The 16,816-nt window shown below is 52.2% G+C and overlaps 1 protein-coding gene across 4 annotated transcripts in view; it reads right to left on the bottom strand.

The window, feature by feature from the left end:
- Positions 1-2,705: 2,705 nt before the first annotated feature.
- The window catches only part of SLC43A2 (solute carrier family 43 member 2), a 51,858-nt gene continuing 37,747 nt past the window's right edge, over positions 2,706-16,816 (bottom strand). For all 4 annotated transcript variants that reach the window (XM_084802801.1, XM_084802798.1, XM_084802799.1 and 1 more), the window contains exons 10-14: positions 14,852-14,990; positions 13,054-13,183; positions 9,762-9,835; positions 8,513-8,636; positions 2,706-8,051 (exon numbers count right to left, since the gene is read on the bottom strand). In XM_084802801.1, coding sequence (XP_084658927.1) covers positions 7,890-8,051; positions 8,513-8,636; positions 9,762-9,835; positions 13,054-13,183; positions 14,852-14,990 — 629 coding nt within the window. In that variant the 3' untranslated portion in view covers positions 2,706-7,889. The remainder of the gene's footprint in view (positions 8,052-8,512; positions 8,637-9,761; positions 9,836-13,053; positions 13,184-14,851; positions 14,991-16,816) is intronic.

Below are 16,816 nucleotides of genomic sequence, written 5' to 3'. Positions count from 1 at the left end.
AGCCACATCCCCAGACCCTGACCTGTGTTTCCTACATCACTTTTACCCTAGCAAGTTTGGTTCACCCAGGCAAAGGCTTTCAGATGCACGGTCTGTGCCCCACCCTCTCAGCTTCCACACAATAGCCATGCCCAGTGCCTGATGCCTCAGAGTCCCAGCCCTTACACGTGCCTACCTGTGTGGCATCGGGCACATTACTAACCCCTCGGTGGTGTCTTAGCCTCGTCATTTGTAAAGCGAGGACAATGATAATGCCTGCATAACGGACTTGCAGCCAGGGACTCACTAAAGGGGCCTGTGCACTTAACGCAGCATTTGCAGAACGCAGCAGGCGTCCATGCTGTTTTAATTATTTTATTATTTTCTGTGCGGGGGTGTTATGTACCACTGTGTTGCCTGGAACAAAGTAGGTCAGAAAAGGACATCAGGTCCCCAAGAACTGAGGTTACAGACAGTTGTGAGCTGCCATGTGGGTGCTGGGAATTGAACCCGGGTCCTCTGTAAGAGCAGCCAGTGCTCTTAACCACTGAGCCATCTCCCCAACCCAGAGCAATGACTGTTTTTCCAGAGGATTTGTCTTCAGTTCCCAGAACCCTTATCAGGTAAGTCATAACTGTTTGTAGCTCCAGGAAGTCTGATAGCTCTGCACTCACGTACACACACACACACACACACACACACACACACACATTAAAATGACAGAAATTCTTTTTAAAGATTTTTATTTATTTTATCTTGTGTATGTGCACATGCCTCAGTATATGTAACATACATACCACATGTGTACAGGTGTCTGAGGAGGCCGGGAAAGGGTATTAGATTCCTTAGGGCAGGAGTTACAGGAGGGTGTGAGCCATCTGATGTGGTCACTGGGAAATGAACCTGTGTCCTTGGCAAGAGCAGCAAACGTTAACCACTGAGTCATCTCTCTCACTTACTATTATTTACTTTTGTTGCTGTTGACGTCAGGGTTTCTCCGTGTAGCCCAGGATATCCTAGAACTTGCTGAGCCATCTCTCCAGCCCCACCATCAGCTTACTATCTCTCTTGCTGGGAGCCCCTCATCTCCCTGTTGAACTGGACTCTGGACCGGGAGAGGGGGAAGGGGAGGGGCGGGCATGCCTTCAGCCTTTGTTTCTTTTCTCTTCTCTTTGCAGCTCTCTTCTTTTTTGCCTGTTTCCCTGCCCTGCCTCACCCCCACCCCCTTCCTCTTTGTGTCTCTGGGTCTCAAGGCTCGGCCCTTGCTGCCACCTCCGTTACAGCCATACCTGTAACCCATCTCTGCCTATCTCAGGGAGACTGTGTTTCAGTTTCCATCTTCTGCCTACCTGGCTAGGGTGTGTGTGCTGGTCTCCTAGCCTGTCTCCCTGACTCCTCTCTCTGGCTTTAAGACAGGGCTTCCCTTTGTAGCCCAAGCTGCCCTCAAACTCCTGACTGTCCCACCTGCCCCTCCTGCCTAAGCTGCTGGGATCCCAGGCGAGCAGCAACCATCACACCCGGCTCTCTCATCTTTTAAAAGTTCATCCCCACAGCGTTTACTGGGCAGCTATTTCACACTGGTGCCATCTGAGTCCCCAGAGGTATAGTAATGACCAAGACAGGGCTTGTGCCAGCTCTCAAGGAACATTCACTCTGGTGGCAGACAAGGCAGAGCAGGGTGCAGGTGGAACTCAGTGGGGAGGCTCCTAGTGTGCTTCAGGTGCTGAGTTCTGTCTCCAGGACTACAAAAAGCAACAAAATAAAAACAAATGACCCCTATTACCCATGACTCGGGCACCCAACTGATCCTACTGGGCACAGGAGTCAGCAGGCTTGAGGGCTAGCTGCTCAGTGTCCCTGACAATTCTGTGACTAAATAAGAACTTCATGCCCCTCAGGAATTAGATTTCAGTGTTTAACCCATTTGCTGTCTCCAAACAGGAGTCATTATGAGCCAAGCTGGGAGAGAAATAGAGAGAAGCAATTAAGAAAATCAAGACAGACAGACAGACAGACAGACAGACAGAAAGCCCTATGATTGCTGAAGGGAGGTAACACTGCTGGGCCTACCAGGCTGGGCTGGAGGCCCTGGCATCCCTGAGGCAGGGGGACCCTCCCCCTCCCCCTCCCCACTGGCCTACATAGGGTTAAAACAGATCTGAGCAGCTGTGATATTTTTCTTTAAAAACTTATTTTGAGCTAACATTTGAAAAGGGTGATATTTTATGCAAAACTTGGGATTCCTAGCTTCTCAGGGGAAAAAAAAAAACATCGGAAGATCTGGCCCCATGGGGCACACTCCACCTGACCATAGCCGGCTGTCTCTGTAGAGTGGGGCTGCAATCCCCAAGTCCTGGTTTGCCCTTGAGGTGGAGGTCAAAGTCCAACACTGCTGTGTGGCCACAGAGCTTATGCTCCGGCTCTGCTTGTACCGGAGAAGACATCTTTATCTCCATCCAAAGTGGGGAGGAGGTGGGGAATAGTGACAGCAAAGGCGGGGTCAGGGTCAGAGTGCACCTTCCAAGCTCGCAGCCCTCAGCTCACATCTTAGCATCCTTTCCCTGCATGTCCTCATGAGTGGGCCCACCCCTCTGACTGCCCCCTCTCCTGAGTGTCAGCCCCACTCCGAACCAGCAGCAGAGACCCCCAAGCTTTCCCCTAGGGGCGAGGAGCCTGAGCAAGAGTGTGATCCAGGCAGAGAGAGAGACGTGGGAACCACAGAGGAGTTTTTAATTCTCAGTCATTCTCAGCATACGTTTATTAAGTGCCAAGGAGTATGCTGGGGGCTAAGAACAGTAAAGTGACAGGGAAGAGCCAAGGTCAGTTGCTGAGTTATCAGTGACACTATGTGACCCCGGTGAACATAAGGACACACTCTCAGGCCCCAGCCTAAGGCTTGGTTTGGGCCTTTGACATGGCCTGGATTCTGACCTGCCTAGATGCTCTTAGTAACAGAAAGGGACACAACGGGCCTTTCCTTCCTCTGCCTCCAGGTGTTACAGCACACAGGCACCCCTATACATCTCTCTTAACACAGACACACCAGAACATCTCAGCGTGTGTGCGCACGCACACACACACAAACACACATTACAGCACACAGGCACCTCTATACATCTTCCTTAACAGACACACCAGGACATCTCAGCGCATACACACACACACACACACAGCCTAGCCAAACAGTCATCCAAAAAGGCGGTATAGAAGTGCCACCCCAGGGCTAGGACTTTTGACCCCAAGACTGTTTGGCCAAGATTCTTACCAAAATGTGAAAGACAAAAATAGAAAAGTGGGCAAGTGGACAATAACTTAAGGCTTCATTGTAAGGTAAGTTCTGCGGGGACTGGGGTCATTTGTATCGACCTTACCATCTTTTCTGGCCACCAGCCTGGCGTGTTTGTCCCATGGGAAGGGGCTGCCTTGTTCCCTGTGCTGTCTGACTTTCTCTAGGGCCACAGTGGCTAAGTTTCTTCTGAGTGCTACACATACTGCTGTTGATGAGATTTACCTACAGGGTCCCCTTAACTACACTGTTGAGAACAGAGATGCCTCCCAGTTCACGTGAGAAAATGACACCCTGAGAATGCAGTACGGCTGGCTGCTAACCCATGCGCTCCCCTCAGAGCACGGTCAAGGTTAGGAGGCTACCCACCGTCCTGCCTTAGATCTGCCCATGTAAGAATGACTCACTGCAGGGACCAAGGGGCACAGATGGTGACTGTGCTGGCGGGCCATGATGCCTTCCTCACAGAGGACACTGACTCTCCTGAATGCCCAGGAGGCTCTGTCCACACCCTAGGGCTCAGCATGAGTTAGAGCTTGGGGGGATAGAGTCTCACCTTGACACACAAGCCAGGGGAGAGCTACAAGCTGAGAATAAGCAAGTCTCTGAAATACGTGGGTCCAATTGTCCTCACAGCCCACAGTTTCTATGTGAGGAAAATAGCCAACACACTTTGGGCTTGGCCCTGATAACTTCACAGATAAGGCACCTCACTGCCCACAAAGTCCACAAGAACCTCTCACTGCCCTTCACGGGGAAGAGCATTGAGTCTCTGTGGTGACAGCTGCAGAGTGGGGTGTGTGCCGCCACCACGGGCTGGCTATGAACAAGTTCTGATCGGAACTTTTGGATGTGGGAGTGGGGGGACAGAACACAGGAGATAGCCCCCAAGGGCCTATACTTTGTCTGTGGCCTTCATGAAGATTGGAACCAGTTATGACGGGTCCCAGCAGAGTGACAGGTGCCCAGACCACAAAGGGGGGGGGGCTCCCAGGAGTGCAAAACTGGCTATGCCTCTGTCCTCACCAACTGAAAGCACAGGGCTGGGCATCACTTCCTGTTCCTTTCCACACACACACACACCACGCCCAGCTTGGAGAACAAGGTGGGAGGAAAAGCCTGGGGCCACTGGGTCTGCTGTCTGGGTCCTGTGTCTGGCCTGTGGTTCTGTCCCTATTTTGGAGCATTCCTCTTGAAATTGAAGTGATCAGGGAATTGTACCATCAGCCTTCAAAGTTCAAATGACCCTTGGGCAAACAGCCTGCCCCATACCTGAGAAAGCTTTGGCTCCAACACACGGAGACCGTCCTGAGCTTGTTACCCCCTTCTTTGGGTTTTGCCATTCTATTGGGAGCCCAGCACCCCTCGGGCTGTTGCTTCCAATGGGATGTTCTGGCCAAGAGGGCCTCAACTGCTTCACTGACTGAGGCCCCGACAGAGTCCTGGCTCTCACTGCGAGCAATTTGATTTTACCTGTCTACGTCTGTTTCTACTTCACTCGAGGTGGCTACTGTGATTCAAAGACACTAGGGAAACAAGTTGACTTGGTGCCAAGTCCGGGCAGAATGGCCTTTGACTAGTGATCTGGCTTGCCACACCTCTGTCCCCTGCTATGGGTTGACTCTGCACCCTCTTCCATCCCATAGGCCCAGCTTCTCAACTCTAGAATATTCCCTTAAGCTGTCATACTCCCAAGTGTGGCCCCTCAGTGTTGTTGGGGACCACATGAGTCATGTCCGACCAACCTCACAATGTGTCCCTAGCGGGGAGAGCCTTTGTCAGTCACTCAAACTACCTTCTTCCTGAGGCGTCTTAGCCTCTGGGAGGCACCAGAGCCAAGCCATGATATAGGTGAGACCAAGAGCCGGGCATTTGTTTTTGTTTTTTTAGAAGATTGGGAACTTCCTGGAGCCCAGGTTGGCTTCAAATTCACCATGTGCCAAGGATGATTTGAACGCCTGATATCGCCCCCTCCCACATGCTGGGGTACCTACCAGGCATGTGCCACCATGACTGGGTTTGATTTGGGGCTGGGCATCAAACGAAGGACTTTGTGTGAGCTGAGCAAACATGCTACCAAGAGAAAAGACATTCCCGCCCAGCCCTGGGGCCTAGTCTTAATGCTGCAGAACCTTCTGCAAGTGGCCACCTTGTCATACATGCAGGAAGGGCACCGCTCCTATGATTAGTCACCACACAGGAGCATGTCACAACTTGTATGAGAAGCAGGGGCCTAGCTCAGGCTAAAACATGCCACCCCCTTTGCCACTTGGTGCTGGCATTAACAGGACTGTGCCACACTTCTACAGCCCTACCATTCAGACAGCAATGCATAACCTTCCTATTTTTCTTCACATCCTTGCAAACACTTGTGGGGGTTTTTTGTTTTTAAGATAGGGTCTGATTGAGTAGTCCTGGCTAGCCTGGAACTCATGACGTAGACCAGGCTGGCCCTGAACTCAGAGGATCCTCTTGTTGCCACACCTGGTGCTATATCCCTGCTCAGACAGCTGCAGTGCTCACAAACATAATGCAAGTGCTGTGGTAGCCGCTATGCAGCAACCCGCCTGACTAGCTCTGCATGCCTGATACTTGACTAGCCATTCTCAAAAGCAAAACCTCCAGTGCCACACTGCAGCCCAGTGTTCCGAGAGGTGGTCTGGAAAATATAGAGCCCGGTTCATTAGGGTGACAAGAGCCTAGGGCCTTGTCCATGCTAAGATTTGAGTTCTACCACTGAGCTGTGAAAGCCTCAGAGAAGAGCTTCCAGTAGCTCACTGTTGTGAGGGCTGTGACTCTAATGTTTGAACCGACTGGAGCCAAGCCTTGACACTCCACCCTTACTAACAAGCTTGAACTTGGCCTGGGGGTATCTCTTCTGTCTGCCCTCACCCCATCTATATGCTGCTTAGCATATGACTCTCCTGGAGTCACCATGTAACAACCTTTGTGGGTTATGAGGTGAGGGAAACAGTAGAGATGAAGGCTTCTGGACTGGCCTGTCTAGCTGGGACAGCGCACACTTCTCCACAGCCCCATTTGCCTGGAGTACGAGGTGGTTAGGGCTTTCCTCTGGCCATGCCCCTCTCCTGACACATCACTTAGGAAGGTGGTGAGCACCCATGTGCAGCTGGGTTTGTCACTAGCAGAAGCCCTAGAACTCTTGATGTAGACCAGGCTGGCTCAAACTCTCTGCCTGCTTCAGCTTTCCAAGTGCTGGTATTAAAGTATGTCACTTTGTCTTTCTGTCTGTCTGCCTTTTTTCCCTTTGTGGAAGAACCTCTTGCCCCGTCTTTCCTCTCAATCATAAAACAGGCCCGTAGAGTACTCAACTGATTGGGGGGTTGGGGGGACGCATCCATTACCAACAGGAAAATGGATTTATTGCTTCATAAAAAGAATTCTGACAAAACCTAAGAGGAAGCCATAGACTTAAAAACCAACTCACCCCTCTTGGCATCCCAAAAGGTCTCAGGGTTTTTAGGGGCTGTCAGGGAAGTGGGTTATTGGGCCAGGCAGGCCAGCTAGGCTTCTCTCCTAACCAACAGCTCCAGTGCCCTGACGAAGTCTGCCAGCAGGGGGCACTGTGACCACACGGCCATGCACAAGGTCCCCACCATAAAGCAAGGCTGACTCTCCCATCTTGGGCTTGGTGTAGGCCTGCCTGGCTTCTGGTCTGGTCCACTGAGATAAAAGCCGCCCCTGGGCTAACCTACCACACACACACATGTACACACATGTACCACACAAACACACCCGCCTTGGTTCCTCGGCTTGGCTCTTACTATCCACCATCACAGCCTTATCCCCCCCCCCAAGAAAAACAGCTGTGTGGGGGTAGAAATGTGCCCTTGTGGTGTCCCCAGTTCCCTTCACGGTGCAAACTGGAACAAGGGCAGCGGTACAGAGGTACTTCCTATTCTGAGGAAGAAGCCTTGCCCATCGCTCTTGAGGCTTTGTGTAAATGCTCTGCCCTTCGCCAGCCTGAGACAGTGGGGTTTCACCACAGGCCTTCAAGGAAAACACTGGGCCGGGGAAGCAGCCACGGGTGGGGGTAGGGGCTCTGGATTACAAAGGGGTTAGCACCAACAACAGGAAGCGGGTCCTTCCTTCCTCAGGCAGCCAGACTGGCCAGGGGAGGTAAGGGGCCAAAGCGAGGGGTTGCAGACAGTGCAAGCCTTTGTCCTCAGGTAGGCGTGGTTGGTGGACATGCAGCTCAGGGGCAGGTAGTGTGGGTAGAGGCTTGCAGGCCCCTCTGCTTTGGCAAGAGGCAGAATCAAGATCAGTGAGAGAGCGAGCCTGCTTAATGGGGGGCTGGGGGGTGTCCCCCTGGCTCCAGGTATAAGCCGCATGGGGATCCAAGATCCCAGGGCCCCTGGGGTGACAGCTAGGCCAGGGCAGGCCAGCTTCTGGCAGTGGGAGGTTCATTTGTCCTGGGCCCTCTCTCCTGTCCCTCCACACCAGCACTCCATGGCAGAGCCAGGGCTTTGTGAGGATGTACGGGGCTCCAGTGTGGCGAAGGGCAGGACCCAGAGAGTGCACAGGATCCTCTGGGGTTGGGGGAGATGACAGCGGTCAGTCACTGAAGCACGGCCAGGAGGTCACAGCTCTGAGGTGGTGGGCACTACACGAAAGCCTCCTGGTTGGACGAGCCATTGATCTTAAGGAACAGCTTGCTGTCTTCCCTCTTCTGCTGAAGCTGCCTCTCCAGCTGCCGGCGGTAGCAGATCAGGTAGAGCGGCAGGCAGAAGCCTAGCATGCTCACGATAAGCAGCCCCACGTTCACCTGGGAAGGTGGGGAGCCGGGCGGTCAGGAGGAGCTGAGTTTACCACAGGGCAGCACCCTCCCGCACGCGCGCACACACACGCACACGCAGGTTTGGGGAGAAGAGGTAGCGACAGGGGGAAAGAGTGAAAAGTAAACAGGAAGGTTCAAGAGGCCCCAGGGCTGTTGGTCCACATTCCAGTATCCAAATTCCCCAGTCTCCACGTGCCACTCAGCAGCCTTCGGGGGACTGGGCTGGGCTTGGGACAACTCATGACATTTGGAATAGAATGCTGGACTTTGGGTGGAAAGCCTGGGATTCACCCTAGAATCAGACCCAGAGAGAACATTTTTCTCCTCCTGCCTGGCCGCCATCCACAGGGGACCTCTGACTGGGTTCTGTCTGGCTTTCCCACACTACCTGTTGTCCTTGGCTCCACTTCCCAGGAGCGGAAATGGAGAGACACCCCGACCCTTCTTACCCACAGAGGGTCCCCTCCAAGAGGACCCATCATGGCCAGAAACAGCGGCTGCTGCAGGAGAGCAAAGAGCGCGCTGACCAGGGACTGCAGTCCTGTGAGGCTACCAAACTGTGTGGAGGGGTACCTGTTGGGGCAATGAGACTTGTCACGGCCAGCGCCATCCACGGGCTTCCCAAATCCCTCACTGGCCTAGCTCAGGTATGCTGCTAACCAGGGCTGCATCATCTTGCCTGTTGGGAGTGCCTCAGGATGGCTGGGTGCCGGCCCCTGAGGCTCTAGACTCTAGAGAAAGCCTCTCCCCCCCACAGTCAGATCCGCCCTCAGTCTGTGGGTGTAGGGCTGAGCGGGGTGGAAAGCATGGTGCCAGCCAGAGTCTGCGGCTTGGGAAACATTCCCGGGGAGCAGGTTGGAAGCTAAGCCTGGCTCTGCTGTAACCCTCCTCCAGGAGCATTGCGTAATCTCGGAAACTCAGCATCACAGCTCTTTTGCCCGACTCCCTCACACCCTGCCAGGGCAGCCACAACTTCCTCCAAGCCTGGGGGTTGTGTGTGTGGGGGGGCAGGCGGACCTGGAATGACCCCTGTAGGATGCTGCTTAAAAGAAGGAAGGCGTTCTGGGCGTAATCTTGGGGAACATCAGGCTCTGCTGCCACAGGGTTATGGGGGAGCCCTGACCTAGGATAGGCTTTGTTCACGTCACAGACAGTGGCCCTGGGCAAGAGAGGCAGGAACAGCTCTGTGTGGCTTCTTGGAAAAGATGCAGGTTTCACCACAGCCAGGGCCCAAGGGGGTTATGGCCAGCAAATGGCCCTCAGAGGCCCTGGGTGAAGACAGCCCAGGACTTCAGGGACCAGTCATCCATGTCACTGCGCCTGAGGACTATTTACACCTTAGTACTTAGCTTCAGGCAGCCAGGACCTGACCCTGTTCCAGTGAGCTGCCAGGGATAGTGCCAGGACCTGGCCGAAGAGCAACCCCCGGGCTCACAGGCACTGACCCCAGCTGAGAGACTGACTTCGTGTTAAATGCCAAGGCTTGTGGGCACCCAGCTGCCTGTCTACTGACTCACCCGCTGTCAGGTGTGTACAACGGCCTTTTGCTGACACAGGCAGCCGAAAACCTATCACCTGTCCCCTGATGCCAGATCAAGCACGACAGAAGGGAAGAACAAGCCAGTTTCAGGGTCTCCTTGCCACTAGCAGTTGCCTTGAGTTAGGGCCACCACACCACCCAGAGCCTCCAGGACTTACACGGCAGCATATAGGCCCCCTACGGCAGAGTGGATGAATCCTCGCACAATTGTGTGCAGGACGAAGGAGAAGATCTGAGGGACGGAAGGAGGGAGAACAGTGTGTGAGCAGGAGACCCTCCTCTGTCCTCTCCCTCTGGCTCCTGGAGACTCGGGCGTAGGAACCAGAGCCACCCAGAGCTGAGCTGCACTGGCTCTCTGATGCAGAATGCTCTGTCATTTCACTTTGTTCTGTTTGAGACAGGGTCTCACTGTGTAGCCCTGGCTGCTCGGAGAACTCTCTGTGTACACCAGGCTGGCCTCCAACTTACAAAGATCTGTGTGCCTCTGCCTCTAGAGTATGGGGATTAAAGACATGTGGCACTAAGCCTGGCTCTTGATAAAACTTTTTATAACATTAAAAAAAAATTTACAGGACAGTCAGGGCTATTACACAGAGAAACCCCGTCTCGAAAAAAAAAAAAGAGAAAATTTAGTAGTCACAGCCCAATAACCACAGGCTTGCACATACACATGTGTGTATGTTTTTTTAATTTTACTTATGTGTCAGTGTTTAGCATGTATACATACACACACACCATGTGTACACCTTGTACCAGAGTCCAGAAGATGGCACCAGATCCCTTGAAACTAGAGTTACAGACAGTTCTGAGTCACCCTGTGGGGTCTGGAAATTGAACTCAGGTCCTTGCACAAGAGGATCTAGTGCCCTTAATCACTGAGCCATCTCTCCAGGTCCTCATTTTTGTAATAATAAAAAAGTACATTGAACTGGTGCTGGTGAGATGGCTCACAGTGTGGCCGCTCACAACTCTCTGCAACTCCAGTTCCAGGGGACCCGATGGCTTCTGGCCTCTGTAGGCACAGCACACACTCGGCACACATGCACACAAAAAGACGTTTTAAGTTTATTTTCTTTTTTCTCTGAAACGGAGTTTCTCTTGTAGTCCTGGTTGTCCTTGAGCGCATGGAGATCATCCTGCCTCTGCCTCCCAAGCGCTGGAATAAACTTTTCTTTCTTTCTACTTATTTCCTGTGTGCAAGCGTCAGGATCTTGTGTGGAGGTCAGAGGACAACTTTTGGGAGTTGGTCCCTTCCTGCCATCAAGGTCACCAGGCTTCCCAGTAAGTATCTTTCACTACTAAGTTACCCAACTGACCCTTTCATGATATAGCCTGTTGCTAAGCAGTTATGAAAAATTCAATTATATAAACTTACAATTAAGAAACCAAATTGACTCTCTCCCCCCCCCCCTTCAAGACAGGGTCTCTCTGTGTAGCCTTAGCTGTCCTGGACTCGCTTTGTAGACCAGGTTGGCCTCGAACTCACAGTGATCCGCCTGCCTCTGCCTCCCGAGTGCACCACCACGCCCGGCCAAGGCCACCACATCTTTTAACAAAGGAAATGAATGCTCCAAGTTTATCATCTCCTGAGTCTTTCACTCTTTGTCCTGAGGGCATCTTCTGTACAGTGTACGTATGGGGGAGAGGTGCCATACTTCAGCAGTTTACCTGGAATCCCTTCCCAGCCCCACATTCACTGGTGTTTTATTGGAAGCTTGAAGTCAGCCATGATGACAGTAGCACCGGTGCCTTTGCAAACGATGGCTCAAGATGCCCTGCCCTTACCAAACTCTAAGCATCTGTATTTTATGTGAGGACCTTCCCAAAGGTCCCCTTGCCTGGTGATCTAGGCCCTACTGGCAAGCGGCCGTCTTCACCTGACGTTTTTGGAAGGCCTCTTCCTGGGAAGGCTACCACAGGCACACTCGGCAATCTCTGAGGCGGCCTTGTTGGTTAATGATCTCCGAGAGGCACTGTCACCCTAGGGCCCTGTGTTTGTCCTTTGTTTCTTCCGTCTTCTATTAGCTGTTAGGACCTGCTCCCAGTAATGTGGGTGGTGGAGGGGCCAGGGCTACACCTGGCAGGCTTGAAACCTTACACAGATGTGGATTTGTACAGGCTCTGTCTCTCCCTTCAAACGCATCGCTGCCTTTGCACAACTGGCCTTCAGAGAGAACCGAGTGAAACAAAGCATGGTTGTCTTTCAGTGAGCGTCTTCTCTCCACTAGACAAGATGGTCCTGATGAGGGTGTGTGAGGCTCTCCCGCCTGGTGCAAGTCTTCCATGGCTTACTCCGGTCTGCACACCCAGTGCCAGCAAGTATGTGTGTGCAGCACCTGTGGGTGTGCACACCTGCGTGCTCAACGTAGCTCAACACCTGGCACTCTGTAAACAATGAGCCTCTTCGTCCTCCCAGAGCTGGCGTGAGACGCAGCTGCACTTGGACCACACCCACTGGGAAGCAACACTATCAGGTACATCCCTCCTTTGCCTTGTAAACTTGGGCCCTGGGCCCTGAATGGACTGCTAGGACATTTTCACAGAACAAAAGGCAGGGCCAGGTGGGGGCGAGTCTACTTGGCTTACAAACTCCAGCAAGTCAGGTTTCAAAAAAAAACAAAAAACCAAAAAAACTCAGAATACTTGTGTGCAAGGTGAAGCATGGTGATTCACTCTTGTAATCCCAGCACTTGAAGGGCCAAGGCAGGAGAATCAAGTCTGAGGCCAGCCTAGGCTACACAGAAAGACTCTGTCTCAAAAGAGCAAAGAAACCTTGTAAAAAAAAATAAAAAATAAAAAATAAAAAGGAATTAAGCCTTTGAAGCCTGACACCAAGCCAGGATCAGTCATTCTCTGTTCTCTCCAGGATAACAGTCACTCGGACACTGTTGTCTCTGTCACTAGGAGTACTGGGATTACAAGTGTGTGCCACTACAGTCAGCCTTGACCAAAACCTCTTTTTTTGTTTTTTGTTTGGTTGGTTTGGTTTTCTGAGACAGGGCTTCTCCGTGAAGCCTTGGCTATCCTGAACTCACTTTGTAGACCAGGCTGGCCCTATACTCATAGATCTGCCTGCCTCTGAATTCCAGAGCGCTAGGATTACCATGCCTGGTGGCCAAAATCTCCTTAGACAATCAGATGTCAACTGTCTGAGAAAAATGCAGAACCACATAGTTCCAGGGACAGATGGTGGGACTACCCACAGTATGTCAGGTGCCTACGGACAGGGGAGAACAATGCGCCATCTTGGAGAAGAGTCCTGTGAAAGAAAGCTGGTCTTCCTGTTCCCCTCCTCTCCAGCCCATGGCTGGGGAGTGGAGGAGGCTTAAGCAGGCCGCCAGCAAACACTGCCAACAGCCAAGCTGAATGAATGAAGTCACCTGCACTTTTAGCCACTGAACACCCCTCACTTGTATCCCCCCAAGTGGTCTTCCCTCTCCCCAGACCTACCTGTAGAGGCAGGTTAGGAATGAGACAGGTCACCCCAAAGCCTACGAGCAGCACATTTGTAAAGGCGAAGGCTCTCATGGCGTTGGTGACTTTCTGAATCTGCCTGTCTCTTTTCGGCTTCTTTTCACCTCTGGAGAAAGAGCACACAGGACTTAGGTGGGGAGGGGCTCGCTGGAGGAAGGTGGGCCCGCCCGAGAAAGTCAGGCCTCAGGGATCCCAGTATGTGGACTGAGCCCAGTCACTCAATCATATTTGTTTTTGTTTTTGTTTTTTGACATGGGGTTTCTCTGAGTAGCTCTGGCTGGCCTGGAGCTCACTCTGTTTTGTTTTTGTTTCTGGTCTTTTGAGACAGGGTTTCTCTGTGTAGCCTTGGATGTCCTGGACTTGCTTTGTAGATTAGGCTAGCCTCGAACTCACAGTGATCCTCCTGCCTCTGCCTCCCAAGTGCTGGGATTAAAGGCATGCGCCACCACCGCCCGGCCTTCTGGAGCTCACTGTGTAAACCAGGCTGCCTTCAAACAGAGAGCCACCTGCCTCTGCTTCCAGAGTGCTGGAGGCATTTCTTTCCTTTTTTGTTTTTGTTTTTTGTATTTTTGTTTGTTTGTTTTTGTTTTTTGAGACAGGGTTTCTCTATGTAGCCCTGGACTCACTCTGAAGACCAGCCTGACCCCGAACTTAAAGAGATCTGCCTGCCTCTGTCTCCCTACAGGGCCCGGGCACACAACTTGTGTTAGACCAGCACTAGGGGCATCTGTGGGCCGCCGTCTCAGTTGAGTGGAGGCTGATTCAAGCGGAGGCTCTCACAGCTGAGGAACATAGGCAACCCTGCTTAGTGAGTTCAGCTGATGTGTGTGTGGGGGGGAGCAGAGTGTGCCCCACTGAGGATGCAGCTAAGCCTCACTGCACCCAGAACTTGCAGGAAGCTGGTAATCAGCCAGATAATAAGCCAAATAAGGGAGTGAACTGGTTTCCCCTTGGGGGGGCAGGATAGGGTGAGGGGAAACAAATAACACAGCAGATGGAACTGGGGTGGCAAATAGCCTTTTGGCTCTAGGGCCTAACCTAGATAACAGAGAGCCTCTGTAATTATTTCCTTGTGGATTAACTATTAGTGATTCCAGCCACCCACACTGAAACCCCATGGATGATCACAAGAATGAACGAACGGCAGATGTTCAAAGGAGGGCGGCAATTCCCAGGCCCACCATTTTCTAACTGTACCAGCTCTGAAAGGGGACTCAGGCACCTGAGCCCGGTCCCCTCATCTGTACAATGGGTACAACTCTAGCACACATTGCATCATGGTCCTGGGGCTGAAGAGAGACACTCGCGTGTTAGTGCTTGGCATTGGGCCTGACACAATAAAGGACAGGCTGCCACGTGACGCGAGTTGGAGAAGACAGCGCTTAACTCACCCTCTGATCTTAGAGCCCAGCCCTTCCATAAGGCGGGACTCCAGGGCCTTGTTTCTTCCTCACAGGGAGCACGTCAGTGGCACACTTGGCTAGAGTAGCTTACAACTCGAGTGAGAGGAAGGACCCCAGTGGCTTTACAACAGCCCCCCGTGTGGCCTGTGCCAATGATCTAAGCGCCAGCCTGGGGCCCTGGATTTGCTCTGCTTTCGTCTACATCTCAGTGTCTCTCCCACTTCATCAGAGGTAGGAACACTGGGTGGTTCCTTGCCAGGGTCCTGAGTGCGCCTCTTGTCCCTGCTGCCCACCTGGCCCTTCCTAATACGCGATCAGCCTTAGCTCTCTTTCTCTGCCCCCCCCCCCAGAGTGGGCTGTGCCCTACATACTGAGGGGCGTCCTTCTCCTCAGGCTCCTCGGAAGTATCTTCGCACTCTTTGAGCCTCCAGTCCATGATGTAACCGATGACAGGAGCTGTCAGCAGGCAGAGCAGCTGGAGTACGCCGAAGATGGAGGTGTAGAGGGCAACTGGGGGGGAAGATGGCACGTCACGGGGCGCTCCAGGCACACCGCTCTGGGGAACAGCGTGAGTGGACTCTGTAGGCTCTCAGAGGTCTGCCTTGGAGCCCCCTGGTCACTATGGGTTGAAAGAAACCTTCAGACTTTAATGCTAGAACAATCAGCGCTAAAACAAATGCTAATTTTCTGCTCCAAACCTCTCCTGCTTCCCCTGAAACAGCTAATGAAATCCAGGATGTCACAATGACCCCCTGCGACCAACGTTTCAGGAAGTCGCTCTGACTTGGAAACCACAAAATCACCAATGCCCATGACTAGTGCTTTATATGCGACTGGCCATCCTTTTTTACCCCCAGAAATGTACCAGGAAGGCTCCGCTCACAGAGACTCTGACGTCAGAGATCCCATCTTCAAAGAGACTTAAAATTATAGGGGGTGGGGACGAAAAAGAGTTGACCGCTGAATGCTCCACCCTTACCCCACCAGTTTAGTCGAGAGGGATGTTTCAAATCTGAGGCAAGAAGTCTTTGGGCCGAGCAGACAGTACTGAAGGGTGTTTCAACGTCCCCCCTCATGACCTCCACCCCCAGCTCCCAGCCACTCTCCAGCTTACCCGTTGCCATGACTTCATGGAGAAAGCAAAGGTGGAAAGGCGGAAAGGAGAGAGGTCAGTGGCGGGAATACAAACAAGAAGGAAACAGGCTAGCTAGTTCCTAGCTACCTAACAACATACACTACACTTCCCACAAGACCCCCGCGCCCCAGAGCACTCGACCAAGGCCTTGCCCACTCCAGCTCTGGGGTTAGATGTGAGACAGAGAAAGAGCCCAGCCCTGCTGATACGCTTCTGGCTGCTGGTTAATCATCACGGGCAGGCTGGTGAGTCAGCTCTGTGGCCAGGCACCATGATGGGGAAGTGGCACGTTGAAGGCAGAAAGCCTGGCAGAATCAGAGTTCTACCATGTGGCCCTGTGGGAAAGCTACTCTGTCACTGTTACCTCCTGCTGCACTCAGGGAGAAGGAAAGGGCAAAGGATCCCGTGCCAAGCACAGTCATCTGACACCACAGTTCCCCCTAGACAGCCAGGCCTCTTCCCTGAACAGCTCCCTGACCCCAAGACAGCCTTTCTGAGAAGAGGCAGGCCTGTGGATGCTGGATCCCAGAGACTAGGGGACTCGAGGAGCAAAGCTCCTGTCACTATACCTTAAGAGTCCCCCTCCTGATGCCCTCTGCTCTTGAAGCTGACCAGTGGTTTGTTTGTTTGTTTGTTTGTTTGTTTTTAATAAATTCCTGCTTCAGCCTGCCTAGTACCTGAGATTGCAGGAGTGTATCAGGATGTCCATCTTTTTTTTTTTTTTTTTTTTTTTTTGTTCTTTTTAAAAATTTATTTAGGGCTGGAGAGATGGCTCAGGGGTTAGGAGCGTTGACTGCTCTTCCAAAGGTCCTGAGTTCAATTCCCAGCAACCACATGGTGGCTTACAACCATCTGTAATATAACCTAACGCCTTCTTCTATCCTGCAAGCATACATGCAGGTAGAACACTGTATACATAGTAAATAAATACATTTTAAAATATTTATTTATTTATTTATTTATTATTTATACAATGTTCTGTCTGCATGTACACCTGCAGGCCAGAAAGGGCACCAGAAAGGGAATTGAACTCAGGATCTTGGAAGAACAGCCAGTGCTCTTAACCTCTGAGCCATCTCTCCAGCCCCTGTTTTGTTTTTTCAAGCCAGGGTTTCTCTGTGTAGCCCTGGCTGTGCTAAAACTAACTCTGTAGATCAGACTGACCTCGAACTCACAGAGATCTCCCTGTCTCTGCTTCCCA

Source organism: Acomys minous (assembly GCF_964271855.1).
Source record: "Acomys minous genome assembly, chromosome: 12".
NCBI lineage: Eukaryota > Metazoa > Chordata > Mammalia > Rodentia > Muridae > Acomys > Acomys minous.
The sequence above is the reverse complement of the archived record's forward strand: the minus strand, read 5'-3'. Positions and strand labels throughout refer to the sequence as shown.